We start from the raw sequence: 27761 nt of genomic DNA on the forward strand, positions 1-27761 counted from the left end.
CCCCCAAAAACCAGGCACAGCACAGAGGGGGCTCTCTGGGAAGCCCCATCCTGCCTTCTGCTCTAAGTGCAGTACCCCAACAGGAACCCCACTGTGGGGACTGGGAAAGTGTGGGATGACTGTGAGTGCTGGGTTTGGCTGGGGGCTGCATCCCTGGGGGTCTCAGAGGGCTCCCTGCAGCAGGGATGTGCTCCCACCTCTTGCCTCACTGCAGCCCCTGGCTCTGGGTGACAGTCCCTGCTGCAGCCGATGAATGCTGATCCAAAGCGATGGGAGGAAGAGGAGGAGCAGGAGAGGAAGGGAAAGGAACAGACTCCAGTGATTAAGCTAAAAGCATCTTCTTGGGAACTGGCGGGAGCTGGGGATGCTCCGGTTTTAAAATGCACTTTAAATTATCTGCACTTGGTGTATTGAACAGGGTGTATTGAATGGGGTGGGGGACGGCACAGAGGGATGGCCAGGGGATACCTCAACACTCTGTAAAGACAGGGAGGGACCCTCAGGGTGAAGGCAATGGGCAGTTTGGGGATAAGGAAGCACTTTCCCACTCCCAGAGGGCAACCCCAGGGATGCAGTGATAGGTGGTCAATGTCTGTAGCCATGTGAGGGTTGTTAAAGAAACCAACGTGGGCATCTTTCACTATAAAAAACAAATCTTTTATGTAAAAAATAAACCTAAACAAAACCCACAACCCCCGCTGCCATGCTGTGACAATACAAAAGACCGAGTCTCCAAACACCGTGAAAACAGAGTCGGTAGATCCAAATATATATAAACTGTTGACTGATGAGATTGGAAATAGCACCTTGCTGGCCCCCCGCCCCTCCCCACAGTGACCCTGCGCCCCAAAACCACCACCTGTGCTCTAACCCCGGAGAGGCCCCAGGCTCTGCCTGCCAGATGGAGCAGGAGCCCCATCCTCAGACCTGGTAGCCTGGGACCCCTCCACTTGTTGCAGCAGCCCCCCCACTGCACCCCTGGATCAGGAGCTGCTCAGCCCCTGCTGTGCAGAGCATGGGGTCCAGTGGCACTGAGCAGCAATGCCCCCAGGACAGGGTGGGCAGAAGGGGGTCTCCGAAATCCAATCTCAAACCGGTATTGAGAGGAGAACACTTTTCTGTCTGCACTGCAGGGTCAAGTAACGAAAAGAAACACAAAAGGGGCAGGGGAAGAGACGGGGAATGAGCAGGAGCTGCATCCTGAGCCCTCCCAGGAGCCGGTGACGCTCCTCCTGCAGCGGCCGCCCGATGCCCCCCCAGGCCTTGAATCAGGGTGAACACGGTCCCTGTGCTGTCCCCCCGCGGTCCCCGCGCCGGTCTCAGTCCCGTGTCACGGAGCAGGCGAAGGCAGCGGCGTGTGCCGGGTCAGGGGAAGGTGAGCCGGGTGCTCGCAGCCGGCTGGGCGGCGCCCGAGGGCGGGCAGGTTCTTCCCCAGGAGCCGGACAGGGAGAGGCGGAGGGGTGCGAGGGCGGGGGCAGCCTCTTCACTTGGCTGGTTTGGTGATGATGCGAGTGGAGAAGTCAAAGAGGTCCTTGTTGATTTTCCGGAGGTTGCTCACCTCCTCCTCCAGCTCGCTCACCTGGATCGTCAGGTGCTCCTGGTCTCCCACCAGGTTCTGTGACAGGAAAACACAACAGACAAGTGTCAGGGCCTCAGCTCTGACAGGCACAGGCTGCTGCTCTGTCCCCAGCAGTAAAACCCAAATCCTTTGCTCCCCTCCCTCCTCCTCTTCCTCAAAGTACAGCCCCTCCTGCCCATATCACTAGCAGATTTCAGGGTTCTCAGGGCCTCATGAGTCAGATCAGCTGACAAGGATCTCCCTCAAGGGGTTCTGTACCCAATTCCCAGCCTGGGAGCAGCTCTCACCTTTTCCCTCGTTGAGTACATCTGCGAGTACATCTTCTCTGCCTTCTCTAGGTAGCTTTGCCCAGGCTCCTGCACGGACCAGAATGGAAGGGTTGGCACAGCAGACACAGACCCTCTCCCCATTCCCCATGGGAGGGACCCTGGGAGATCCTGCTGTCCCCGCTGCCATTCAAACAACCAAGCCAACAACGAGCTTATCCATCAGCTCTGGCAGGACTGTCACTGTCACTCACTCAGAGAGAGATGCTGGCAGAAGGGAGCAGCTCTGGCACCACTGGCAGAGAGGCTGGGATGGGCAGGACACTGATGGTGTGTGACCCTCCCTGCCTGGGGACAGCCAGGCCAGGACCAAGGAAACGGTGGGACAGCAGAGCCAGCCCATACTGCAGCACGGGGCTGGGAGGACAAATGACTGCAGCAGCTAGGATGGGGAGGAAGCAGGTAGAGGTTTCACCAGCTAGAGGAGAGCTTTGCTCTGGCACAACCCCTCCTGGATGTCTGTCCCCCCTCCCCAGGGCCCACTGGCCCCCAGTACCTCCTGGTGCAGCCCCAGGCGCAGCGTCACCCCCTCAGTGCCCGGCTCGTCGCTGCTCTCGGTGCCGTGCAGGTGTCTGCTGAACTTGGGCAGGGGCACGCTGGGCTTCCCATCGGGGTTGAACATGTTGGGAGGGGCCAGCACGATGAAGGCGTTTGTCACTGGGCCTGTGACAGGACAGAGGGAACAGGTCAGGCTGGACCCTGGTGGGTTTGAGAGGTAGGGCAGCCCCGAGAACAGCAAGTATGACCCTGGCACAGGTAGTGGTCAGGATTCTCCACCCTCCCCAGCAGCTCTCCCTGCCTGGGGCTGCAGCTCTCCTGGCCTCCCCTCTCCCTGAGCCACCATCCATCAGCAGCTCCGTGCTGCCACGATCCATCACACGCTCTCAATGGCAGAGCTGATGAGCACGTTAATTACTGCATTTACCCACGGCTGCTGCCGCCCCCTCCCAGCTCCTGCTCGCTGGGAGCTCCCACTGCTGTCCCCCACGCCCTGTTCAGGCACAGCAGCTTCCAGCCCCACTCCAGCTTGGCCACTGCTACCACAGCCTGGCCATCCATTTCCCCTGGCCAAAGGCAAAGGTGAAGATGCTCCACTTGCACCTGAGAGGGGATTGCCAGTGCTGTGGAGAAGGGTATGGGGTGAGGGACTGGACATGGCAGGGCCTAGGGAGGCTCGGAGCTGATGGAGGATTTTGGTCTCTGCAGAGCAGGCATACACAAGCAGCTCTGACATGGACAAGGGCTCTGTCACAACAATCTACCCCTCCAGAGCCTGCTCCTAAATCTGTTCCTCCCAGGATCCAAGGCTGGGTCCCACCAGCAGAGCAGCAGCTCTGCTGAGTGCCTACCCCTAAAGCTGTTCCTGCCAGCTCTGATGGCTTCACTCCCTCCTTAAAGACCAGATGTTTGTGCTCCTGAGGCAAGTGCCCACCAGTGAGATTCCCACTGCTCTGGCAGTTCAAAAGGAAATGTGGACAGGAGAAAATCTTGCGAATGAATCCAGAGTTCCCCAAACCTGGTCACCACCCAGCCACAGCCACCACAGGGCCCCAGTGCAGATGCAAGTCCTGTAGCAGATCACCTTGCCCCAAGGCCTGGGGCAGTGTGTGACCCTGGGCCAGCCTGGGCATAGGGACTAGGCTTAGCTGGGGGGAAACAAATAACCCAGCTTCCAAGACAGAGCTGCCAGCAGCACACATCAGCCAGAGCATCCCAGGAAGGCCTTGCAGAACTGAGCCCTCGGGGACGCTCTGTGCCACGCTGTGTTTGCAGAGACAAGAATGGAGCTCGTGTGATAGGATGGGAATTGAGGCCTGGAGGGATCTGGGGGCAGTGCTGGCTTCCAGCCTCATCCCACAGGTCTCCTGTTTCCCCCCGAGTGGTGCCAGCTACACAGAGTGACCGGGAGCAGCCCTGTCTCAGCTCATTACCCAGGAGCAGCAGCTTGACTTCTCAAAGTCCACCCACTCTGCCCCCACCAAGGACAAGCCATCCTTGGTGACACAGCCCCCTGTGCCTGGCCTGCCTGCCTGGCCCTGAGCCACACTCCAGCTCCCTGGATTTATTTGCAGCAGTGTTGAGTGGAGGGCAGTGGGTCCTGTGTGCCCCCAGCCACCCTCGTGCCCGGCAAGCGGAGTGACCGCGCTGTCCTGAGGACGCCGGGCCAGAGGCTGCTGTCACATCACCACGTCAGAACCCTGTCACCTCTGCCTTGGGGAGGGAGCAGGACACACTGGAGGGGCAGCAGGGACAGACCTTGCTGGGGGGCTCATGTCACTGCTCCGAAGAGGGGGCTGGGTTGGGGCAGCAGATTCCCCCGCCCTGGGAGGCTGCAGGGAACTGTGGGGACTCCAGACCCAGGGCACAGCTTGGAGGTGCTGGGCTCCCAGCCCATTCCTGAGCACACACAGCACAGCACAGCACAGCACAGTTATGCCAGTGCCAAGGCTGCCAGGGAAACCAAATCCCTGCCCCAGCAGAGGCTGCAGAGCACCCACAGCTCGGGGTCAGCCTGCTCCTCCTGGGAAGAGCCTGGTGCATCCATTCTTCCCTGCAGCCTCAGGAGGACTCCAGTGCCCGGCTCACAGCCAAAGCCTGGCCCCCCCTCCTTGGATGACTCACAGCTCCATTTGGTCTGTTTTCACCCTCTAGTGCCAGCGGCGCCAGGCTGGATGGACACTGCAGTGGGTCCCAATTAGGAATGGTCCTTGGCAGCCAAAAGGAAGAGGAAAAGGGTCTGCAGGCAGCCTGGCTTCCAGAGACTGCCCTGAGGCAACAGCTCAACCACTGCAGAGGAGCAGGGTCTGGCTTTCCCCACCATCAACTTTGGGAGGGGTTTGGGCCATGCCCAAGGCAGCTCAACTGGACACTGCGGCACCAGGGGCCAGAAACCACCACAGCTGGGGGAGGAACACAGTTAGCAACAGGAGGGGTAAATCCTCCATTGCTCTGAGGTAGCTGAGGCGCCCAACTGCTGCTCCTGCAATTTACTGGAGCCATCAAACTGAAATCCCAGACAGCTGCTCATATGGGATTCACTTCAGGCCCCATGAGCTCACGGGCACTCACTGCCGGGGTTACAGAGCTCTCTCCCCTCCAGACACAGCTGGGGTGCATGTGGGGTGACTGCTGCCTTGGGAAAACAAGGAGGAGGATCCTGTGTGGCCTCAGTGACAGGGTGAAATCCATGACTCACTCCTGACAGTGCACAGGGGGTTGTTAACCCATGGGGCAAGGTCACGGCACCACTCCAGACAGCCGAGGCTCCCTCCAACACCTCTGCCCTTCCCAGGGCGTGAAGCAAGGGGCAGAAACGCACCTGGAGTGCCCAGGGCAGCAGAGGTGAGACAGCAGCAGCCTCTGGCAGTGAGGATCCTGGAGATAAGGACATTCCTACCTTTGTGATTCATCGTCTTCAGGCACTGCTTGCTCTGGATGTCCCACAGCCTGACAGTTTCGTCGTGAGAGCCTGAGAGCAGGAGGCTGCCGTCTGTGGAGACCGACAGACATGTCACCTGGTTCCTGGAATGGGGAACAGGATGTTTAAACTCAGGATGACCCCAGGACAGCCAGAAGCTGGTGAAGTGGGCAGATGGTGGCTGGCAGGTATGTCTGGTTCCTCACCTGTGCCCTTTAAAGACCTTCCCGTTCTCCCGCTCTGTCTGGAAGGTCCGGTCTCTCTGAACCGGCTGCAGAAATGAAGGAAGGAAGGGAGGGAGAGGGATTAACATTCAGGAAGGCTGAATCCAGCAGGTTCATCAACATGTCTGGAGGGGGTAGAGGAGACACAGGGGCACCAGGTCCTCCTGTGCTCTGGCAGGTCACACCAGTTGCAGTGGGGAGGTGACAGTGGCTCGGGGTGACAGGGCACACCTGCAGCCCCACACACTCACCCAGGCGCAGAGGTCGACCTGGAAGATGGACCCATCCATGCCCCCACAGAACATGTGGTACTCAGAGAGGTCCAGGGTCACAGCCATGATCCCCACGTCGAAGAGAACGGAAAGCAGGAGGTCCCCAGATGAGATTTCCCAGAGCTGGATTGAGAGGGGACAGGAGAATCAGGAGTGAGAATGTTAATGGTAGGATTGGAGGAACACTGACATCCTGGCATCCCACACTGGCATTCCAGCCCAGCATCACCTCCTGGCTGCGGCTGGGAAACTGAGTCCAAGGCAGAATCAAGGCAGAACCCAGGATCAGCCTCTCTGTGAGCAGGAGAGAAGTTTCCCACGCAGCTTCAAAACAGCTTTGAACCCTCTCTGTGGCCATCCTGCCCCCAGGGCATCCCCAGCCCCACAGATTCCAGCATGCTCTGCTCCCTGTGGACATCAGCAATGGAAAACAGAGGAGCTGACCCCGACACTCCCAGGACAACAGGGACTGCAGCAGTCCAGCCTGGGGGCAGGTGCAGAGAAACTGCTGTTGTTGGAGAGGCAGAGCCCAGGTCTGGCAGCTCTGAGTCATTGCAGAGACAGCCAAGAAATTAAGCTACTGCAACCCGGGAAAGCTTCAGGACAGCTTGGGGACAGGGACAGCTTCCTGCCACCTGGCAGGAACCCGGCTTTGACCCTGCAGGGTCTGGCACCTCCGAAATGAGCCTCACCTTGGCTGTCTGGTCGAGGGAGGCGGTGGCAGCCCGTGCCAGGGGCCCTCCGAAGCCGCAGCACAGGTCGGTGATGGGGAGGCTGTGCCGGGACCAAACGTGCCGGGGGTCAGGGATCTGGGAGGGCTCTGCCTGCAACACGCTGTGAGGAGAGCAGAGACAGGTGGGTCACTCAGGACAGAGCCCCATGGGGAGCTGGGCCAGGCTCTGCTCCAACTGGGAATGTCTCTCTTGGCTGCAGGGACCAAGTGGGACATAGGAGCTGCTGGCAGCCATGGCACACAGACACTGAGGCTGAGGGGCTGAGATCCCTATCCCAAAGGGACAAAGACCCCCAGTAAAGGGCACAATCCCCCCTGTGTCACCCATGGAAAGAAGTCAGAGCCATATGCCTGCTCCCAAGAAGCCCAGGTGAGACCCCAAGGAAAGGCTCCCTGCCCACATGGCGGGCACAGAGGGAGCTGTGAGCTTAGAGGGATCTCCTGTCCAAAATCCCTGTGCCCCCCAGCCCCCCTTACTTGTAGAGGTTCCACACCAGGGCCAGGCAATCCTTGGCCCCTGAGAGGAAGTGGCTGCTGTCATCAGTGAAGCAAAGGCACGTGAGGTCCTGGTAGTGTCGGTTCAGGATGGCGAGGAGGTTCCCATTGGACACCTGGAGCGAGGGGAAAGGCAGGAGGGTGTCAAGGATGTGTTCGGATAAAGTGGTGCCCTGCCCCTGGTGCAGTGAGAGGAGAAGGGTGGGTTCTGCTGCCCACATGAGCCTGCTGGCACCTCGGGACTGTAGCTGACACTGCTGAGGTACAGCTGGAACAACAACCTGCACTCAGGACCACAGGGAAGTTCAGCACATAGCAGTGGAGAGGTCCTGGTACATTAACTCTGGAACCCAGTGATGCCATAGCTGCTCCTCTGGTCAAGTGACAAGTGTGCAGTAAAGATTTCTTGTTCACTCTTAATATTCAGATTACTTTGGCAGCTTCTTCCCTCCTCCCACAGGTCCTCAGGAGGTGGCAGTGGGGTTGTGAGAGCTGTAGGACACCCCAGGGCTGGCTCGTGGTCCTGGGCCAGCAGAGGCTTTAGGGTGGACAAGGAATCCCCCAAATCCAGTGCATTTCTTAATAAAAGGCAACACTGCAGATGGGGAGGGAACTAAGAAGAGAAAAAGCCTCAAATAAAATAAAATAAGAGACTACATCTTCCCATGGTCTGAATTACACAAAAAAATCAAACCAAGCCTCAATTCAAGGGATTTCATAGACAGCACAAAAACAGGGCACTAGGGGCTGGTTCCAGCTCCATGATGGTTTCCATGGAGCCTCTCCAATGTGCCAGAGGGACAGTGCCATACTCTGGAACACATCTGTGGGTGACAGGAGCTGGAGCAGGGCCCAGTTTGGAGCATCACAGGCAGCAGCCCCCACTGCAGGAATTTTATTCCAGCTGCTATAAGCAGTGGTACAAACAAACCCTGATGGGTTCAGGTAGAGCCACCCACACCATGAGGCTCGAACCTCCCCTGGCATAGCAAGCTCTCCAGGTGAGGCATCCTGGGGTTTAATCCCAGGCTCAGGACAAGACAGTGCTTTTATATGCTCAGTGGTGTGCTAGGAATGCAGCGTAATCCCAAGTAATCCAGCAGTAATTAACCAGCAGGACAATGACCAGAGCACAGCAGGGACTGCTGGCACCCTGGCGCACACAAATACACAGTTGAAACGTGGGAGAAGCACTGAAGGAACACCAGGTCCTGTGCTGCTCCTCATGGGAGCAATGCCCGACCCCTGAGACATCAGAGATGCTCAAAAAGAGGAGAAAGAGGCTGAGTGAAGCCTCTCCCAGAATTCCTCCCACTCCAACTTGCATAAACTGTCCCGTGGGCTGAGGGCAGCACAGCCTTTGCCTGCTGTGGCACCCCAGGATCAGGATTTACAAACACTCGAGGGATGGGGACACTCCCTGACTATCCAGGGTGTGAGTCTGCGTGGCCCTGAGCACCCCAGCACCTCCTGAGCACCCCAGCACCTCCGTACCTCCCACAGGTAGATGCTCTCGGCGACCCCCGCCAGGATGTAGAGCCCGTTGGGAGATGCTGTCAGGCAGGTCACGGGCCCGGGACAGATGATCTTCTGCTGCAGCTGGTCCTGGGACAGAGAGAGCACAGCGAGGGCTCAGAGGGGGGAAGGGGCTGCAAGCAGAGCCCCCCGACATGGGGGCTCAGGGGGAGCTCTGTGGGGGTCTCTGCGAAGAGAGGGATGGGGGGCACTGCCCGTGGTGATGGTGGTCGGAATGAAGGGAAGGGGGAGCCTGAGGGTCTAACCGGGGACGGGGGGGGTCTCTGTGGAGAGAGGGGCCATGGGGGTCTCTGCAGAGAACTGGGCCATGAAGGGGTGTCTGAACACAGAGAGGAGTCTCCATGAAGACAGGGGCCATGGGGGGTCTTTGTGGAGAGAGAGGCCATGGTGGGGTCTGACCATGGATTTGGGGGGGCTCTGTGGGCGGACGGGCTCCTCATCACAGGGCCGGGAGGTCCGCAGGAAGGATGGACCCGCCACATCCCCCACGGGGCCCGGAGTCCCCCCGCGAGGCCCGGGGGCGCCCCCCGAGCCGAGGCCGCCCGGGCCCGCCCGCCGCGCCGGTACCTTCCTCTGGAGCTCCCAGACGTTGATGTAGCTCTTGCCGAGCTGGGCCCCCAGCAGGTGCTCGCCGCCCAGCAGCGCCAGCCCGCGCGGGCCGCTGTTGCCGCCGCGGTAGCCGGGCAGGGCAGAGCCCGAGTGCAGCTCCCAGACCGAGCAGTTGCAGAGCGGCCCCGCCGCGTCCGACACCAGCGCCACCTCCATGGGCGCCGCCATCTTCGCGGTCCGCCAGGGCCACAGAGAGCGCGGCCGCGGCCCAGAGCGCCGCCTCCCCCCTTCCGGCGCTGACCAATCAGCAGCGGCGCCGCCGCGGCCGCGCGGGGCGGGCGCTGCGCACGCGGCAGGAAGCTCAGCAGGGCCCGCCCCGGTCGGAGCTGGATGGGTGGCCCGGGACACCGCGTGTGCACATGGGGACCCTAAGGACGCCCCGCATCCCGCATCCTTCTGGGCGCCCCATAGCCCTATGGACCCCCCCACAGCCCTGTAGGGACCCTGTGGACATTCGAGAGCTCCGTGTGGACACACAGAGCTTTGTGGGAACCCCATGAGCACCCCACAAACCAAAGGGTGCTCACGGGTACCTCCCAATCCTATAGACACCCCACAGCATCACAGCATTGTACACATCCTGTGGGTACTCCTATGGAACCCCAACAGCCTCAGAGGGACCCCATAGACACCCCGCAATTCTATAGGCACCTCAGAGCTTTGTGAGAACCCCATGAGCACCCCACAAACCAAAGGGTGCTCATGGATACCTCCCAATCCTATAGACACCCCACATCCTTGTAGGCATCCTGTGGGTATCCCATAACCCTATGGATCCCCCACAGCCCCAGAGGGACCCCATGGACACCCCGCAATTCTATAGGCACTCCATATAGCTTCGTGAGAACCCCATGAGCACTCCACAAAACTAAGGGTGGTGCCCTGGACACCTCCCAATCCTATGGACACAACAGGGACCCCATGGACACCCCACAGTCTTACAGTCACCCCACAGCTTCGTGGGGAACCCCACGAACGCCCCACAGCTGTGAAGGTGTCCTTGGACACCCCATAGCCCATGCACATCCCATTATCCTATCAGCACCCCATAAATCCATTAACACCCCCCAGACCCACATGGATATCCCAAATCCATAAGGAAATTCACCCCACAACCCTGTGAACACGCCTGGCCCCCCAGGCCAGAAACTCCAAACAACACAACTTTTTTTTTTTTTTTAATACTTCTTCACTTTACAGGGTTACAATTGTCTTAAATATTCTGACGTTTAAATACAATCTGTATAATAATGTTATTATAAAATGTAAACTTTCAGTGTTTTTTAAGTTTATTTTCTCTTTTTTTTTTTAATTTTTAATTTTTTTTTAATAATAATCAAAAAGTCTCAATACCTGAATGTTTTGCAAAACTGAAATCTTTCACCGGGGCCCCGGGTGCGCCCGAGGCCACCGCGCTCAGAGGTAGAATGTGGTTTATTTTTTTATTCCTTTTTTTTCTTTTTTTTTGTCTTTTGTGGTTTTTTCTTTTCTCATTTTCCTTTTTTTACCTGAGTTAAGATATGCAACGCTGGGGGGAGGGGGGCGGCTGCAGCTGGGGCCGCTCCTTTAGTTTAATTTTCTTTCCAAAACCCCCCAAAAAAACTGATTTAGGCTCTTTTTTATTATTTTTAAATCGATATGCAAAAAAGAAAAATAAAGTGGAAAGTCACCCGCTCTCGAAAACAAAAATAAAGGGGGGGCAGGGAAAGGAGGGGAGGGAAAATAATTGAAAAAAACCCCAAAACAACCCAAAATAGTGACTGTACAATGCAAAAAAAAAAAAAAATCACTAAGAAAAATCTAAGCCTGCCCTGGGCATGAAAATTCCCCCTTGGAATTTCTCCTTAAGGAGAGCTGGGCTGGACCCCAACAGCAGCAGGAGCTGGACGGACCCTCCCAGGCCCCCCCAAAAAGGGTCCATGGAGCCACCAAGACCCCCCCACGGAGCCACCAAGGGGATTCCAGCACGGAAAAATAAAAAACCACCCTGCTGAAAACAACAAATAAAACAGCTGGAAAAACCCCAAATCCCCTGAGATCGCCACTTCCCCGAGTGAAATTAAAAATAAAGGTGGGGGGGGGAGGTCCCACCAGCCTGGACCCCCCCCAATCCCCCGGGGGCACCTGGGGAAGGGGGAAAAACCCTGTGCTCCAGGTGGGAACCTGAGAACGGAGATACCGAGGGGGGTGAGGGGGTTTCGGTATCAGGTTGGATTGTGTCTCACGCAGATGTGGGTGAATTTATTTTTTGGGGGTGGGAGGGGAATAGTAAAAAAAAAAAAAAAAAAATTATTGAGATTGTGAGGCTTAAAATAAATCCTCAGGTCCTTCGGCTTCTCCGTGAGCTCCGGAGCGTCCTGCAGCTCCGAGCATCCCCATCCTCTGGATCCTGCTTGTTTTTTGGAGGAAATAAGCCCAAAGTGGCTTTAAACAGTAGTTTTATGCAGGGGGAGGAATAATAATTAGGATTTGTCGGTGGGGGAAGGAGCAGAGCTGGACCCAACCACCGATAAGGAGAGGAGAAAGGAGATTCCAACTTTTTTCCAAGCTCCCATTTTCCCTGATGAAGACTAATATATATCATTTGCATGTTAAAAGTTTGATTCTTTTTTTTTTTAAGAGAATAAAATAGAAGCTATTTACAACAAAACAATCAAAAACAACCTCTTAAAATCCTGCAGAGAGTGGAGTTCCCAAAACAAAGGAGGGAAAAGGATGGAAATGAATAAAATATCTCCCTATTTCCAATTTTTTTTTAGGATTTTTGGTTTTTTTTTTTTTTCCTTTAGAATTCCGGGGGGGTTTCGCTAGAGCTCGCGTCAGCAGGCGTCCGTGCGTCTGTCTGGAGGTAACACGAGTTAAAAAATAATAATAATTATAATAATAATAATAATAAATGTACAGTGCAAAGTGTGATGTGAGTGAGGTAAACGGTCCCGGAGCGGCGCAGCCGGACAGCCGGCGGCTCCGGCAAAACCCCCCCGGGCTAAAGCTTTTCTGCCTGGAAAAGGAAAATCCAACAACACGAGAACAAGGGCAGAGTCCATCGAGACCCTGATGAGACCCCGGAGAAACCCTGGTAAGACCTCGGGCGAGATGAGACCGCAGTGAGACCCAGGCGAGATCTCAATGAAACCCTGGTGAGATCCCGGTGAAATCCTGTTGAGACCCCAGAGAGACCCTGGCAAGACCCCGGCGAGCCCCGGCGCGACTCCGTCCCCCCACGGCCGCCGGTGCCGCGAGGGGCCCGAGGCTCCAGGGCGTTAAGGCGAAGCGCTGTTGGAGGTAGAGCTGGGGGGCACAGCCAGGCTGGCCGGGGCGGGGGGCACGTTCCCAGTGCCACCACCACCGCTCCCCACCCCGCTGCTGCCGCTGCTCCGGCTGCTGCCGCCGTTGCCTTTGCTGTAGGCAGAGGAGGAGGAGGAGGAAGAGGAGGAGGAAGGGCCAGGCGTCTGGGCGAACAGCACACCTGGGGAGAGAGCAAAGCTGAGCTGGAGGTGCTGTAGCCATGCCATGGAACAGGCTGGAGGGAGGCAGGAGTGTGGCTCAGCGCAGCCTGGGGAGCCCCTCACCTGTGTAGACGATCCCGTTGATCTCCACGGACATGCTGATGCTGTTGGTGCCGTTGCTGCTGGCGGCAGCGGCGTCCGGGCGGTTCTCTGCCGGGGAGAGCCGCGTTACGGAGCCCGCCGGGGCCGGGAGCTCGGCCGGGGCGGGCGGCCGGGGCCGGCACTGACCTGGCGAGCGCGTGCCCTGGCTGTTGATGCGGATGCTCATGGGCAGCTGGGCCGTCATGGCCAGGAGGTTCTGCTGCAGTGCCCGCTGCATCAGCCGCTGCTGCTCGTCTGTCACCAGTGCCAGCTTCTTCTCCGGGGGCTCTCCCGATTCCAGCTTCTCCCGCAGTTGCTCCAGCGCCGCGGCCTGGGCGGCTGCTGCCACCTGCACCGCGGCTGCCTGCGCGGCCACCACGGGGTGCCCGGCCAGCGAGACCGGGAGCCGGCTGGGCATGGAGATGGGGATGGGAGTGTCCTCCTCTGCCGGGGGAGCAGGTGTCAGGGATGGGGGCACAAGGGTAGGTGGGTGCCACCACCCCAGGGTGTCCCCAGCCCTGGCACAACAGTTTGGTGCCCTGCTGTCCCTCTAAAGGTCAGAGATGGGTGATTGGAATCAGGGTCCCTGGTTGAGCCCTGGAGAGGAGCATCACCCCCTGCCCACTTCCCCCAGTTCTCCCCATTACTCCCGGGGCCAGGAGAGGGCTAAGCTTGCAACCAGACCCCACAGCAGCCAAACCCTGGGGCAGGCAGACCCCAAGCAATCATTACCTTTCTTGATCTTCTGGCCTGGTGCGATGGCCCCGCCGTTGGTGGCAGACGCCAGCCCCAGCGCCGGCACTGGCAGCTTGGGCGAGGAGAGGAGGCCGTGGGTGCCACCGGGCGAGTAGGCAAAGAGGGAGCCACCAAAGCCCTGCCGCCGGCCCTCCCGCCGGTTGCTGTCGATGGCTGCCTGCAGCTCGTTGGGGTTGCTCAGCCCACGCTTCTCACACTCGTAGGGGTACAGGTACTTCATGTACCTGCGCCGGACAGGACACAGGTGGGGATGGTGAGGGTGATGCAGTGGCTGGGCACCCCTTCCCATGTGCCACCCCATTGTTCCCTCCCCACTGCTCCCACACTGGGGGCTGTGCTGAGCCCCCATCCCCTGACCCCCAAGGATTCGCCCCCTCCCCTCCCCTCTGAGCCCCAGCTCACTGGGTGCGCAGGGTGAAGGCCGCGCTGGTGATGGAGGTGGGCAGGCTCAGCCCCTTGGTGATCTCCCGCCACAGCTTCTTGTTGATGACCTCCACCAGACCCCCCTTCTCGGTCACCAGCGTGTACAGCATGTACAGGTCCAGCACCTGCTTGGCCATGATGGGGATCCGGTTCACGGGGGTCCCTGGGGAGCGGCGGGAGGAGAGAGCAGGTCTGGGGTGCTGCTTTCTCACCCGAAGCGGGGGTGCAGCTGCCGAGACCCCTGAGGGGCAGTGGAGGGGCTGGGGGGCTCCTGCTTCTCCCTCCCCTTCCACCGTCCCCTTCTTCCCCCCCAGGCCCTCCTGCTGAGATCAGCCCCAACAAAGGAAACAGAAACTTGCAGTTTCCAGCCACAGCCCCGTCGTGGCCGAGCCGGTTCCTCGGGCTGAGCCAGCACCCAGCAACGTGAGTTATTTATAATGGGGATGGCTCACAATCTGGCTGTGAGGGTCTCCTGTGAGCTGGGGGGCTCATCCCTCCAGCATGAGGAGGGGGCTGGCAGCATCTGCTCCCTCAACGGGGTCCCTCCCCTCCCAGCCCTGCAGTGAGGGAGCTCTGGGGGCCACAGTGGATGCAGGTGGGGCAACCCCAGGGGATGCAGGCGGGGGACCACAGGGGACACGAGCAGGGTGAGACCCCACAGGGGACACAGCCAGGGAATGGGACAGAGCCAGGGGAACCCTGGGGACCCAGCCAGCAGCTCCAGCCCCCCTGTGCAGGCACACGTGCCTTCCCAGTGCTGTCTGACAAAGGGCCAGAGCCAGCCCTGTGTCAGCACTTCCAGCACTGTTTTCCACGCAGGAACCAGACCCTCGAGCAGGAGCACGCTTGGATTTCAGCCCTTCCCACCCCTGGTTCCCTCCCCCATGGCCTCTCCCTGGGCAGAGAGAGGGTGCAGTGAGGGGCTTTGCCCCCTGCAATAACCCAGGGAATGGGCAGAGGGGGCACACAGTCAGGGTGTTGTGTGGGGAGGGGCTGCAGGTCTGGGTGTGATGGGTGAAGGGAGGGGGGTGAGGGGGGGCTGCAGGCACTGGATCCAGTCCAGCAGGTTTGACCCTGCTGTGCTGAGGGGTTAAAGATTAACCAGCAGCTCAGCCGGAGCCGTGACCTCGGGGCACTAATGAGAAGCAAGGAAATGAGCCCCCAGCCTTGAGGGGGATGTGGGGGGCACAAGGTGGGTGTGGTGGAGCAGGGTGGGCACAGGATGGGCATGGGGGCACAGGGTGGGTGCGCAGCTGGGGAACTCACCTCGCTTCTGCATGAAGCTGAAGAGGTCGTCCAGGAACTCTTTCCTCCTGGGGTCACCATCCAGCTCGTACAGCTGCATAAGAAAAGAGAGATGCTCAGAAACCCCCTCACCTCATGTATCCCCCCCACCTAAGACCCCCCAGCTTCCACTGCAGCAGCTGTGTGGCTCAAAGGACATCAAGCAGCCTGGGGTCCCTGCATGGATCCAGGGGGTTCCTGAAGCTTGGGCTGACCTTTGCCTGTGTCTCACTCTGCCATTCCCTGCCTGCCCTGCTCGGAGCTCAGCTCTGGGATGCTGGTGCTGGGATCACGGCCGGAGTGGCTCCCAGGCTGCCAACACCGTGCTCGGCCTGGCCTCCTCCCGGGAATGCTGATCCCAGTTATTTTTAGCATCCATTGCCTGCTCAGCACAGCAATGCTTCAGCATGGTCCCTCCATGCTTGGGGTGCCACAGAGAGCCACGGCTGGGAGCCAGTGGTGGGAGCCACTTGTGCCTTGACGTGAGCTTGTGTGCCATGGCCCTGCAGGGATACGTCCTGCACCGGGGAAGGCAAAGCAGGGCCAGGCTCTGACACGCTGCACCTCAATCACCAGCTCTGCTTGGGGCATCTTCAGCCGGGACCCCCCACCCCGCTAGTCCGGCACATTCCTGCCTGATTTATGGCGCAGGATCGGCCGGTTGGAGCGCCCGGCACGCTGGAGGCACACACCACGCCACGCCATGCGGCCTCTCCCGAAGCCCAGCGCTGTTTCTGCCTGGAGGCTGCTGGATAATCCCCCCCATCCTGGGAAGGGTGTTGGAGCAGAGGCTGTAGGGGCAGGCGTTGCCCAGACACCAACAGGGGTGGCTGCCACAGCTCCGCTTTTCCCAATGACAACTCTGAGCAACTGCCAGTGGGGCTGGGAGGGGCCTATAAACCCCCCCAAAATACGCCAGGCACGCACTGTGGGGCCACCACTGCCGGTCACTGGGTCACCCATGTGCCCACCCCCTCCATGGCTATGCCCTGTGGCACCAGGACCATGGGCAGGTGGATGGGTGGGCATCATCAAGCGCGGGGCTTGAGCCCCTTCCTTCTGCAGCCCCGCAGGGAGGATCCGGATCCCGCAGGGCTGGACTCGGCCGCCGGCACCGATCAAAGGGATCAATGGGGCCGCATGATAAGCGGGGCCATAAACTCCCCCCAGTTCCCCTGGGAAACTCAGCAGGCTCGACCGGCCCCTTGCACACCCCCAGGGCAAAGGCAGGAGCCACCAGCACCACCGGCAGAGACCCTCAACGCCCCTCTCCCACCCCAGCACCCCAGCAAGACTTCTGGTGTGGTAGTGGTGTGGGGAGAATGATCCATGGCACAGCAGCACCGCTGTGATTTTTGGAGCTGAGCTGCACCAGGCTACTTGTGCCAGCTGAAGGATGTTGGGCTGGTGCCAATCCAGCCTCCCCCATTTCCTTGAGCAGCTCGGAAAGCCACACACAAAGAAAGGGCTTCCCCAGCACCCGATCTTGCAGGGTGCAGAACCGTCCTGGGGACGTGCCAAACACATCAGTTCATCCACTGCCAAGACCCTTGGGGTCATGATCCCCACCCCCCCGGCCACAGTCCCGAGGGGAACGGACGCGTTTAAGAGGATGAAAGAAAATTAACTGTCAGCTGAGGAGAGCGTGGCCGGCCAGGACAGGGGGATTAGTGGCTGCAGCGGGTGGCTTCCCCCTGTGCCGGCCTTCCACCAGCCCTGGTGGTCCCATGCCAAGCTCAGCTGGCTGCAGCCACCCTCACCCCTGCCCAATTGGGATGGAGCCATAGGGGTCCCCAGGGACGGTGGGCAGAGAGATCCCTGTTCTTGGGACACCCTGTTCTTGCCAGCACACCCGCCACGGCTGCCGGGCAAAGGATGTTGCACAAGCTGCTGCTGACGGTTACCGACGAGACTTCGACAGCTTCGCTGCACTTGCCAGCTGCTCACTGACCACTGCAGTGCCAAGCACAGAAACAAACTTCCCTGGGGACCCCCCAAACCCTGGTTTAACTCTGCCACTCCCAGCAGAACCAACTGCCAGTGATGGGCACCTGCCCAAGGTGCTCATCTGGCATCACAGTGGAGCGAGGACATGCCCAGCCATGGCTGGGACGTGCCCAGTGTGCACTGTGATGTGTGACAGAGTGGCATTTGACAAGCTGCCCTTTTCCTCCCTTACCACCCCTGCTCCCCCTCGCACAGGCAAGACATGCAAGGGGACAGAGACGAGTGACTCCCGGCAGCCCCTCACAGGATTTCCTTGCTTTGACGCCATCCGCAGCCAACGGCAAAGCAGCCAGCGTGAGCCCCAACGGCAGCGCAGGACAGCTGGGACAGCAGGGCTCAGAATGCAAATTGAGGAACAGAAACGTTCTGGTTTCAGCAGCATGTGAAACCCAGTGCGCAGCTGAGCTTGGCACAGGCTGGCGGCTGCTGGCACTGCTGCACCGAAATCAGCAGGTGTTGAGTTGTGTGCCTGCTTGGTGCTGATCCCTGCCCTGTGCCCGTGCCCTGCCTCCTGCTCTCAACCCTGGTTTCTGCTCAGCTCAAAGCTGGCTCCTCACAGGGACATGCAGTGTCTCAGTGCTCGGTGCAAAGGTACTGGAGGGCAGGAGCCGCAGGCAAGGCCGCCCTGTGCTGCTGAGTCAATACATTTATGTTTCGTAATTAGGGAGGTGGAAACTACTTAATCCATAACGCAGCTGCCCCAGGAATATCCTCTTACCGTGGGGTCCCCATGGCAGGGTGTGGTGCCAGGGGACACTGAGGCACAGCCACCCCAGCCTGGCTGGGGGGAACACGACATATTCCCCACCTCCCTGAGAGTCCCCTGGGCTGCGGGATCTGACACCACCCGGTGCTGACCCACCCCAGGGTGAATGCTTGATGCCAGCGGCATGGCCGGCTCTGGCCACAGTGTCCAGTCCACCTGGCCACAGCGCAGCCCCCTCGGCCCTGGCCCCCGGCCGGCTGAGGACACGGAGCCAGATGGCTGTTGCCAGCAGATCCATAATTAAGTGGAGGAGGAATTAGGCAGGCGGTGGGCGGGTGGCCCTGACCCCAGCCCAGCGCCCCGGCAGGATGCCGGCCCGGCGTTTGGTGTGGATGACCGGATTAATGTTTCAAACCAGATTACAGGAAAATCCCAACCCGCTGGCTTTCAAAGGGCGGGCGGGAGGCGGCCCCTTGGCAATGCCAGGAATGCGAGAGAGCCCTCGGCACGGGCGCGGTTCGTGCCGGGGGTCCGACCTCCCCCCTGAACGGGGGGCAATTACAAGCAGGAGGGGAAGCGCCATTTCACAAGGCTCCGGGAATGCCGGGGATCATGCTGGTGCCAGGCAAATCCCCCCTTCGGCAGGAGTCCCTTGTCAGCCCCATGAGGCGACATGAAGGATTCCGTGTCCCTGCATCCCGCGTCCGAGTTAAAAACACCTCCCCTTCCCCCCGCTTGGTTCCGGGTTTTCAGGCCGTGGGGATTAATTTTCAAGTTTCTCTTCCATCGCCAGGAAGTGGCAACACTCTCGGTTTTCCTCCTTCTCTCCAAAACCGGTTTGGGACGTGCATACCGTGACATGAGCCGGGCCTGGGGACAGACCCAAGCGCCACTGCAGCAGGGATGGGGGCTGGTGGCAGCCTCCACCTTCCAGGGGCTAAACTCCCCCAAATTCCTGTATTTAAGGAAAAAACACAACGCAGGCAGCGGCGGGGAGAGCCCACCCTGTCTCGACAGGTAGCAGGACCGGCGGTGACAGGCTGAGGGGCTACTTCTCTCCTTTTCTTTCCTTCCTTCCTCCGGCAGCCCCCGGGGATGCATCCCTTTGTCCCGCGGACAGCCGAGGGGCCACGCTGGGCTGGGGAAGAGCCCGCAAACACTAACGAGTTCTTTAACGAAGAATAAACACATTTATGGCGCGTTTCCCGTCCCACTCCCAGCTCATACACACCCCCCGGCCTCTGGCACGCCGGGACCCGCAGTGGGGTCGGAGAGAGCACTTATTCAGAAAAAGAAAGTCATCTGTAAAAACCAGAGCCAAGGATCGGCAAGGGCCCCGGGCCGCGGCATTTCCGAGGCGCTGGGGACGTGATTTCCCGTAAGGCCACGGCTGACTCAGGGCTGGGGGTGCCCGAGGCCGCAGCCCCTCTCCAGGCACGGCCCCCCCGGCCTGGGGTGAAGGGTTTGCTGGGGCCAATCCCTCCCGGTGAAGGGCAAAGGGAGCGTCCAGCCCCGGAGCAGATTCCTCCGCAGATAAAGCGCTCGGCTTAGGTACAGGTCACCCCTGGCTGTCCCCATCCCTAATCCCCTGCGAGCCCCCCAGGGCACAGCCCCCCGTGGGAAGGGGTTGCTGGGGGCAGGGACGTGGTGTGCCCCCTCCCCAAAATCTCCCCAACACCTTGCTGGTGGGGGATGTGCTGGCGGGAGCCTCGCCCACATGGCCAGAGCCGGTGACTCCACTGACCGGCCCGGCGGGATTCCTGCCGCCGGAGCATGGCTGGGCTGGGGGGCCGCTTCCGCAGGGGCAGCTGGGGAGGGGGCCCGGGAGCTTCCCGTCAGCACCATTGTTCACACCAGTTCCCAGCATTGTCCCCTCCGCGGGGGGACACGGGCCCGACCGCAGGTGCCTCTTTGCACCAGTGCTCCTCCTCGGGCCGGGGGACCCGGTGGGCAAAGGATCCATCAGTGCTCCCGTGACTCAGTGACAAACCCACCACCATCGGCCCACGAGTCTGGGGGTCCCTGAGACCACCCGGTGCCCATCTCCTCCCCATACAGGAGTCGTGCGGGTGACCCTGGGGGTACGCGGGCGGTGTCAGGGCACGGCGGGTGTCCCCGAGCGGCGGAGGGGACGCTGAATGGGCGAATTAGTCACCGTTTAACCTCCCTGACCCCCCATTGTCCGTGCGCTGTCGGCCGCCCTCCCCACCACGGCACGGGCCGCTGTGCCCGGCCAGCCGGCAGCTCCCAGGATCCCGGCAGCCCCGGACTGACACCGGCTCCCGGGACTGCCGTTTGCTCTCTTCCCGCAGAGGAGGAAGCGATTCCTGCTGCCGTGGCGTTTCCAATAGCAGTTCGCTGCTGGGCGGCAGCGTGCCAGGCTCTGGCTGGCTGGAATCAAAACTGGTTCTGTGTCTGAATGCGGACGTGTGGCACAGGCTGGTGAAAGGTCACAGAGGGGGAACTGGGGTGCTGGGGGTGTTTCCCCGGCTGGGCCAAGCCGCTGGCTGGATGGGAGCCAGCCCGGCAGTGGCAGCTCTCCTGGCCCTTGCTGTGTGCGTGCTGGTGCATGCCCTTGACACATGCTTGCTATCACACCGGACCTTGTACAAATATTAATCCAGTGGAGTCAGGCGCTGTTGAGAAAGCTTGTCCGAGGAAGGACACCAGGCTAGCTCCTGCCACCAGGCAAATCCCAGGGAGGGCAGCTGAGAATGAGCTATGCAGCACTGAGATGGCAAAATATGGCCAGAGGAGCCAACTCAAATTCTTGGGGCACTTGGTGAGCCCCTAACTTGGGCTCTCTCCTGTGTGACTCCCGAGCCTCCCAGGGTGAAACCCCTGAGGGCTGGAGGGCCAAGACCCTCATTCAGGACCTGACCCGGGTGGCAGCAGTGGCAGCAGCGAGGCCGGGAAGCCAAGACGGGGGTTTAAATTCCACCATATGTAAATGATCGTCTTAGAAGGGGATCGCGGTAAGCCCCGGCAGATGAGTCACCGGGGCTTCCACCGCCCGCTGGGATTTGGCTAATTGCAAATCTGTTCCTGAAATGCGAGGTCCTGCACCTCTGCCCTCCGTCAGCACCGCGGCAGGGGTCCCAGGGGTCCCGTGGGCCGGGTCAGGGTGCACGGAACGCCTGGGAACCCCACCATGGAGCTGCTGGAGGAGCTGGAAGGGGTCCAGCAGCCACAGATGGGGTTGACAGGAGCCAGCTGTGGGCTGTCAGCCCCAGGAACCATCACCGCTGAGCAGCTCTAGCACTGCTGAAATCTCTGAGTTTCCTCGCACTGAGAGGAGGGGGTGGTGGTGGGCACAGTGATGGCACCAGAGTGACAGACCCCCTCCCACTGTGGCACCAGAGCAGGTGGCAGCGTGGGTCAGCACGTCCGAGGTGCTGGAATCTCCAAAATCAGGCACTGGTGCCCAAGTTGGAGGATCCACAGTGGATGTGGGCAGGTGGGGAAATGGAGGCAGGAGGTGAAGCCCTTTGCTGAAGGGGTTTAGGGCTGGTACCTGCCAGGGTGCACCCCCTGCCACCTGCAGCAGGGTGAAGCCTCGAGCCAGCTGCTGTGGGGGGACAGGGAAGCCCTTTCCCAAAGGACTGTTGCCACAGAAGTGGCATGGCCACACACTCCCCGTGGGACACATGGGGAGCAGGGGACTCTCCTCAGGGGTGAGCCCTGGCCTCCAGCAGCCCCAGTGCAGGGTGGATTATCCCGAGCTCCAGCCAGAGCGGGAACCCAGGCACAGGCAGATGAAGTGACCACTGGGAAGGGTCAGGAGCTGCACCCTGAGCCCCCCAGTCTGGCTGCCTCAGGGGCTCAGAGCAGGGGGGCCCCCTGGCCCCAAACCACCCCTGGCCCTGGCCCCCGATTGCAGCACGTCCGGCTGGGCCCTGGGACCAGCTGCCATTTCTCCTGTGGTTTGGGCCAGAAATAGGGTGATGGAGCAATGCTGCCCTTGCCCAATGCTGCAGTGGGGGCAGGGGGCTCTGCTGACAAAGGCCCCGCTCCCTGCGCCGCTCTTCTTTTTTTTTTTTTCCCTTTTAAATAAACCCTGTTAGTTCAGCTGTGCCGAGAGGGGAGGCGGCCGCCACCTCCGCAGCCCTTGAGTCAGCCCAGGGGGCTGGGGTGTGGAGGGAACAGGGCTCTGGGGGGGCCAGGGGTGAGGAAAATAAGGTTCCGGGGGGCTTGAGGCATGGGGGGAAATGGGGTTTTGGGGGGGGACACAAGCAGGTGATGCCCAGGCTGTGGGGAGCCAGCCCAGCTCCCGAGACAAGGGGTGTTAGGGCACAATCTCGCTGGGTGAAGGCACTGGCTGGGCACCTGGAGCAGGAAGGATATGTCCCCTGTTCCTCAACCTCGTTAATCATCCTGGGTCTTGTTTGGAGAAATGGCTTCACGGGTGCCAGGATGCCGGGACCAGCACCTGTGAGCACCCAGGCGTCTGGCTGGGGGAGGCACTCAGCGGCTAAGCCGCTCTCGCTGAGAAGTCCCTGACCTCTGGCCAGGGATCTGGTGGGATTACAGCCCCGGGAATGCTCCCTGAGCACTATGAGCCAATTACCGTGCCGGATCCCTGGCTGGGAGCACCCCTTGGCAGGCTAGGCAGTGGTGCCGGGTGAGAGGGGTGATGGCTGAGTGTGGGGTGAGGGGGAAGGACGCAGCCCTTTTCTCAGGAGGGGTCCACTGGTGACTCCCCCACTGCCCCCAAAGTCCTGTCCTGCTCAGGTCCCCTCTCGCCTTCGTTATCTGCTGCTGGCCTGGCCAGGCACCACAATCACCTCCCCGGCACAGCAGCGCCCAACTGGGGGCCCCAGGGCACTCCCCCTTATCTGGGAGCCAAATTGCCTCTGGGTGGGGGGCAGTGGCCCCTGGCTGTGTGATGACACTTGGGTCCCCCTTCCCTGTGCAGGGGCCCCCTCACCCTCCCCGGGGGCAGCTCATCCGCTCGGCTGGCTAATGCAATAAAGCTCTAATCAATATTTTAAAGAAAGTAAATGGACCCTCCCGCCCTCGTTAAGAGGCCACGGGGCCCCTGCTCAGGCCCCACGCCCCCAGCTGGCTTTGAGCTTTGAAAAGGAGAATAATCCACGGGAGAAAGGGGTTCAGAGGGGATCCCTCACACCTTAACCAGCTCCTGGGAATTCAGAGGAGGTACGGGCTCTCTGCTCCTCCAGACCCTCCTGGAAAATCCCAGCTCCACCAGCCATGTGCGCGGGGCTGCTCTGGGCGGAGGGGGGTCCGGTTTCACCCACCCCCGCAGCCCTGCTGAGGTCACTGAGTTGCTTTCGGTTTATTTTTCCCCCACTACTGCACTTTGAAACGTCGTATCTCGGGGTGCGCTGCACCGCCAGAGATAAGGGCTGAGGTTTTTGCGCCCGTGTGCCACCGGCATGGCTCAGATGTCCCCAGCACAAGAAACCTCTTGCCCCACTAACGCACCAGCATCCCCCAAAACCCCCCCTAACTGCCAAAGCCTCCCACTGGCACTGCGGTGACTTTTTAAATCCTTCCTGAGGCAGAAACAGGGGGTTAAACATCAGCCTGAGGCAGCCACTGCAGGACACCCCAAAAGGGAGCGCCCAAAATGGAGAGCCCCAGAGGGAGAGTGGTGGCTGCTGCAGCCAGATGAACACAGATGAATTCCTCGAGCTCCTGTGATGGGAGACGGGGTACCAGTGTGCAGGGTGCCTGTGTCTGAAGGAGCACCAGCAGCACAGCAAACTCCAAAAGAGGTAGAGGCTGGAAACTCCAGCTCCAGGGGCTGCTACTCCTGGTATTAGTGGGGAGCAGTAATAGCAAAAATGAAAGAGAAAGATCAGAGGAGGGATTTTAGGGGTCAGCAGCAACAGAGCCCCCACAGTGCTGGGGTACAGAACTCAAAGCAGTTTTACCCCAGCAGCCCCTTGCTGGATTTTTAGCCATTTCCCATGGCAAGACTCTTCCCACCCAGAAAATGTCCCCTTTCCCCCCCACCCCGATGCCCTCGGCAACCGCTGCCCCCGAATTCCCCGTTGTGCTGGGGGCTCCTTTGTTCTGCTGCCCGCGCCGGCAGCGCCCGGGTCAGGCTGAGCTGACCTCTGCCTGTGCAGTAGCCGTCCCTGGGGACGGGGAGGTGCCACGCGCCGGCTCCCTAACCTCCCTCACCTCCATAACTCTTCCTCACGCCCTCCCCTTCCTCCTCCCTTGAACTGGGCCCCCTCCTCCTCCCTCCGGCCCCCCACAGCTCAGCCGAGCACCAGTTCACAGGAATCTGTCCCATATGGGTCAATAAAACCTGGCAGTGGAGGATGGGGGCAAGCCCCTGGCTGCTGGTTGGGTGTGGATTCAGGCACGGGCCCTTGGATGGTGGCATTGCCCGGTGAGGATGGTGTTCTCAAGCACAGAGAGCCACGGGCCAAGGATGCCGGCAGCACCAGCACAACCAGAGCTGAATCCGAACTGGATCTGAACCCCCAGCAGGGAGAGATGGACAGCTGGGGAAGCACCAAGGCTGGTGGAAGAGTAAGCTGAGGAGCTCTTTGGCAAAAATAAAAATGAACCCCGAAAGAGCCCTTCCCTCACAGGGCAGACAGGCAGAACACTGGCACAGCCACCCACAGCACCACGTCCCCGCTGGCTCGCCCACGCAGGGACCCAGCTGTGGTCTGACATCCCGGAGCTGCCGGGGCTCCCCCTAAGGCGCCTCCGCCCCAGCGAGGAGCGGGGATGGGGTACGGCATCCCTTGCCCCGCGCTGCCCTCGCTGTTTACATTCCTGCTGCTCCTTCCCAGGCCGCGCCAGCTGGGCTGGGATGGAGCCTGGCGGCACGCGCTGGAGGCCAGCCAGGAGGAGCTCCCGGCCAGCACCGGCTGCGCCAGCAACCCCCTGGCCCCGGGCCAGGGGCCGCGATCCAAGCGCGGTCGCTCGGGCTGACGTGCCGGGGAAAGCCTCTCCAGGCCCTGCGCGTCGCCTCCGCTCCTCCGCCCACGGAGGCTTTCCAACCCCCTCCGGCTGCTTCCACAATTCACCACCGAGCCTGGCTCTTCCCAGTGACCCCAGGAAGTGATATGGAGGGAGAGGGGGTGCTCAGGGAGAGGGGGCACAGCTTGGGGGCAGGGGGAGTGCTGGGAACGGGGCTGTTGTTCCCAAGTGAGAGGGGACCTGGCAGAGGGTACGGCATGGACCGTGGCACTGACACACTGACAAACAGGAAGATCAGAGCTGCGGTATTGAAAAGCCTTTTCACAGCTACGAGTTCACAACCCTGGCCCCTCGCTCCCCGGCGGCAGGAAGCACAAGAGAGAGAAACCACAAGAAGAGAAGGTGGCTTGGGTGCAGCGGCACGAGGGATGCACGGGGGCAGGAGCATCCCTACAGGTGGACAGGAACATCCCTCCACACCACAGCTGGACAGGAGCATCCCTCCATCCCTGCAGCCGGGCAGTGCCAGGAGGATGGCCACATGCTCCACGCTTGCTGGTGCTCCCTCCGCCAGCCCTGTTCTGAGCCTGCCCAAATCCAGATGTGCCAGCAGATCCTGGCAAACTCCTTCCTCCATTTTGGAAGGGATGCGACAGCCTCCTGAAGGTGAAGGGGCAGAGGTGGTCACATCCCTCCTGAAAGGCCACCCTGCCCTGGCTGCTCCATCTGGGTCCCATCTGCTGCTGCTGGTCCTGCCCCTTCCCCCAGCCCCAAACCCCGATGTATTTAAGCACACATCAAAGGTGCCGGGCGGCCCCCGGGGAGCCCCGGCTGCAGCACGTTTTCTTCTATCAGCGAGAGTGGAGTGCAGCCAGCTCTGGCGCCGGGAAGAGTGGGAGCATGCTGGCCTCGTTGCCTGGGGAAGGCAATGAAGTGGGCAGCCAGGTGATTTCTCACTGGTTTCACTCTTTCACGGCATTTTGGCAGCAGCAGGGGGGCAGCTCTGCCCCCCCAGTAAGCATCCATGGGGCCCGAGTTGTCCTGCCAGGCATCACCTCTATAGAGATGGTGATGGGAGACAGACAGGTCCCCATGGAAAATGGCTTGGGGAGAGTGGAAGAGGAAAATCAAGAGACCTGTCAGATTTGCAAGTTTGGGGTGATTTTTTTCATAATTTTCAGCAAGAATCCTCCCAGATCCCTGCAGCAAACCAAAATGCACTCTCTGCCTATGCCAGAACAATGCGGACACAGGATCCACTTGGAGTCACCCAACCAGGGCGGGGGAGAGACCGAGCCCAGCACTAAAACCCCGGAGAAATCCCACGCATTCCTAATGACAACAGCAGCTGGATCTGAGCACACTGCTGGAGGCGGCACTGCCAGAGACATCTCCCCACGCTCGCGAGGACACACGGGTGCGCAGGAGCAGGGAGAGGGATGGCAGGGACACGCGTTTCGGTGGGCACATACCTGCTTGAACTGCTCTTCGTAGGTCCAGTCGCCGTGGTCAGGCGCCGGTGGTGGGGGCTGAGCATGGCCCAAGCCAGAGGGCAGCCGCTCCTGTCCCCCTGGCAACCGTGGTGGCTCCCCCCGGTAGTGCTGGGGTGCTGGGGGCTTGCGGAGCAGCAGGGATCCCGCACCTGCCCGCACTGCCTCTGCTGAGCTGAGCCCTTCTTCTCCCATGTCTTCTTCTTCCTCATAGTCTTCCTCTTCCTCCTCCTCTTCTTCTTCCTCTTCCTCCTCACCCAGGTCCTCTTCAAAGTCATCTTCATCCCATTTGCCCTTTCTGGAACAGTGGGGAGAGGAGAGGTTTGGTCCCACGCTGGTTCCCAAGGCTCAGCTCTCTCTCCTGCCCACCCCACGGGCCCTCCCCAGCTGCAGGGCTGGGACCACCCACCCAGCACACAGTAGAGCCCGGTACAGCCCATTGGCAGGGGCAGCTCTGTGGGGCACAATCAGTCCCTGGCATCCCAGGAGCAGCTCTGTCACGGAGCTCTGCCAGATGGCTCCTGGCCTGGCCCTGCCCTGAGAGGATGCATGCTGGAGGCAGCCGAGGGTCCTGCATAATTTAACGCCAGTCCAGGGTCCTCTGTCACAGCCCCACGTGGCTGCTGGGCAGAGATGGGATGTTGTGCCAACCCAGCGTGAGGAATCACAGCCACAGAGCTGAGCTGCTGCTCTCAGCACCTCCTGCTCTGAAATATCCTAACAGCTCTAATCCACCACCTGCCCCAAGCCACAGGATCCCCACTGCATCACCAGCAAGCTGTGCCCAAACCCACCAGTGTTTGTGCCACTTCCCTACCCCTTCCCCAAACCCACATGAACTGCCCTAGTATACTCACAGGTCCTCCTCCTCGGAGCCCATCTCCTGCTGGTACCCACCGCCATCTTCCTCCTCTTCACCGCGCTCCTCCTCCTCCTCATCCTCAGAAGCCTGGCTTTCATCCGACAGCCCTGGGCTGGGCGAGTGGCTGAGGCCAGCGGCGGCCGCCCGCATGGCAGCCAGGGCGGCCATCTGTGCCCGCTGGATGTGCGCGCTCTCAGGCTCCGCTCCCTCCTCCGAGGGCGCCGGGGCTGGATCCTGCCCGCGGCCCCGGGCCGGGGTGCTGGCAGGGGGCTGCCCCGGGGGCTGCGCCGGGGGGGACGTGGAGCGCGGCGGCTGCTGCTCCTGCTGCCGCGCTTCCAGCGCCTGCTGCAGCCGCGCACGCTGCTGCCGCTGCAGGTTCTCCATCACCGCCTGCAGCTTCATGGCTCTGCCGGCGGGCGGGGGGTCCCCGGGGGGCCGGGGGGCGATGCACCCAGGGGGCAGTGCCCGGGGGGCAGCGCCCGGCAGGCTGCCGCGCTCCAGCGGGGCTGGGGGCCAAAGCTGGGCAGTGCTGGGGCGGGCAGCCC

At 60.6% G+C, this 27761-nt stretch overlaps 2 protein-coding genes across 2 annotated transcripts; both read right to left on the bottom strand.

The window, feature by feature from the left end:
- Positions 1-635: 635 nt before the first annotated feature.
- WDR18 (WD repeat domain 18) lies at positions 636-9380 on the bottom strand. The gene is made up of 10 exons (XM_033082513.1): positions 9151-9380; positions 8542-8652; positions 7030-7163; positions 6512-6653; positions 5799-5942; positions 5530-5594; positions 5303-5427; positions 2402-2568; positions 1867-1935; positions 636-1615 (listed from the first exon to the last, which is right to left on the bottom strand). The coding sequence occupies exons 1-10, from the start codon at positions 9358-9360 to the stop codon at positions 1484-1486; spliced, it is 1299 nt and encodes a 432-aa protein (XP_032938404.1). The 5' UTR covers positions 9361-9380; the 3' UTR covers positions 636-1483.
- A 1530-nt stretch (positions 9381-10910) lies between these two features.
- Positions 10911-27618, bottom strand: ARID3A (AT-rich interaction domain 3A). Its single transcript, XM_033082482.1, has 8 exons — positions 27212-27618; positions 26337-26652; positions 15228-15300; positions 13941-14124; positions 13515-13762; positions 12930-13226; positions 12765-12851; positions 10911-12661 (listed from the first exon to the last, which is right to left on the bottom strand). Exons 1-8 carry the CDS (start codon positions 27616-27618, stop codon positions 12456-12458), a joined length of 1818 nt encoding a protein of 605 aa, XP_032938373.1. The 3' UTR covers positions 10911-12455.
- Between the last annotated feature and the right edge of the window lie 143 nt (positions 27619-27761).

The sequence above is a fragment of the Catharus ustulatus genome, chromosome 29 (assembly GCF_009819885.2).
Source record: "Catharus ustulatus isolate bCatUst1 chromosome 29, bCatUst1.pri.v2, whole genome shotgun sequence".
Classification (NCBI taxonomy): domain Eukaryota; kingdom Metazoa; phylum Chordata; class Aves; order Passeriformes; family Turdidae; genus Catharus; species Catharus ustulatus.

Excerpts from the sequence above, each read along its gene's own strand:
- WDR18 (XM_033082513.1), bottom strand. The coding sequence starts at position 9,360 with ATGGCGGCGCCCATGGAGGTGGCGCTGGTGTCGGACGCGGCGGGGCCG. Across the intron at positions 2,569-5,302 it reads GAAGACGATGAATCACAAAG|GCCCAGTGACAAACGCCTTC; the intron begins GTAGGAATGTCC and ends GTCCTGTCACAG. Across the intron at positions 1,936-2,401 it reads GCCTGGGGCTGCACCAGGAG|GAGCCTGGGCAAAGCTACCT; the intron begins GTACTGGGGGCC and ends TGGTCCGTGCAG.
- ARID3A (XM_033082482.1), bottom strand. The coding sequence starts at position 27,618 with ATGAAGCTGCAGGCGGTGATGGAGAACCTGCAGCGGCAGCAGCGTGCG. Across the intron at positions 14,125-15,227 it reads CAGCTTCATGCAGAAGCGAG|GGACCCCCGTGAACCGGATC; the intron begins GTGAGTTCCCCA and ends GCCGCTCCCCAG. Across the intron at positions 13,763-13,940 it reads GCCTTCACCCTGCGCACCCA|GTACATGAAGTACCTGTACC; the intron begins GTGAGCTGGGGC and ends TGTCCGGCGCAG.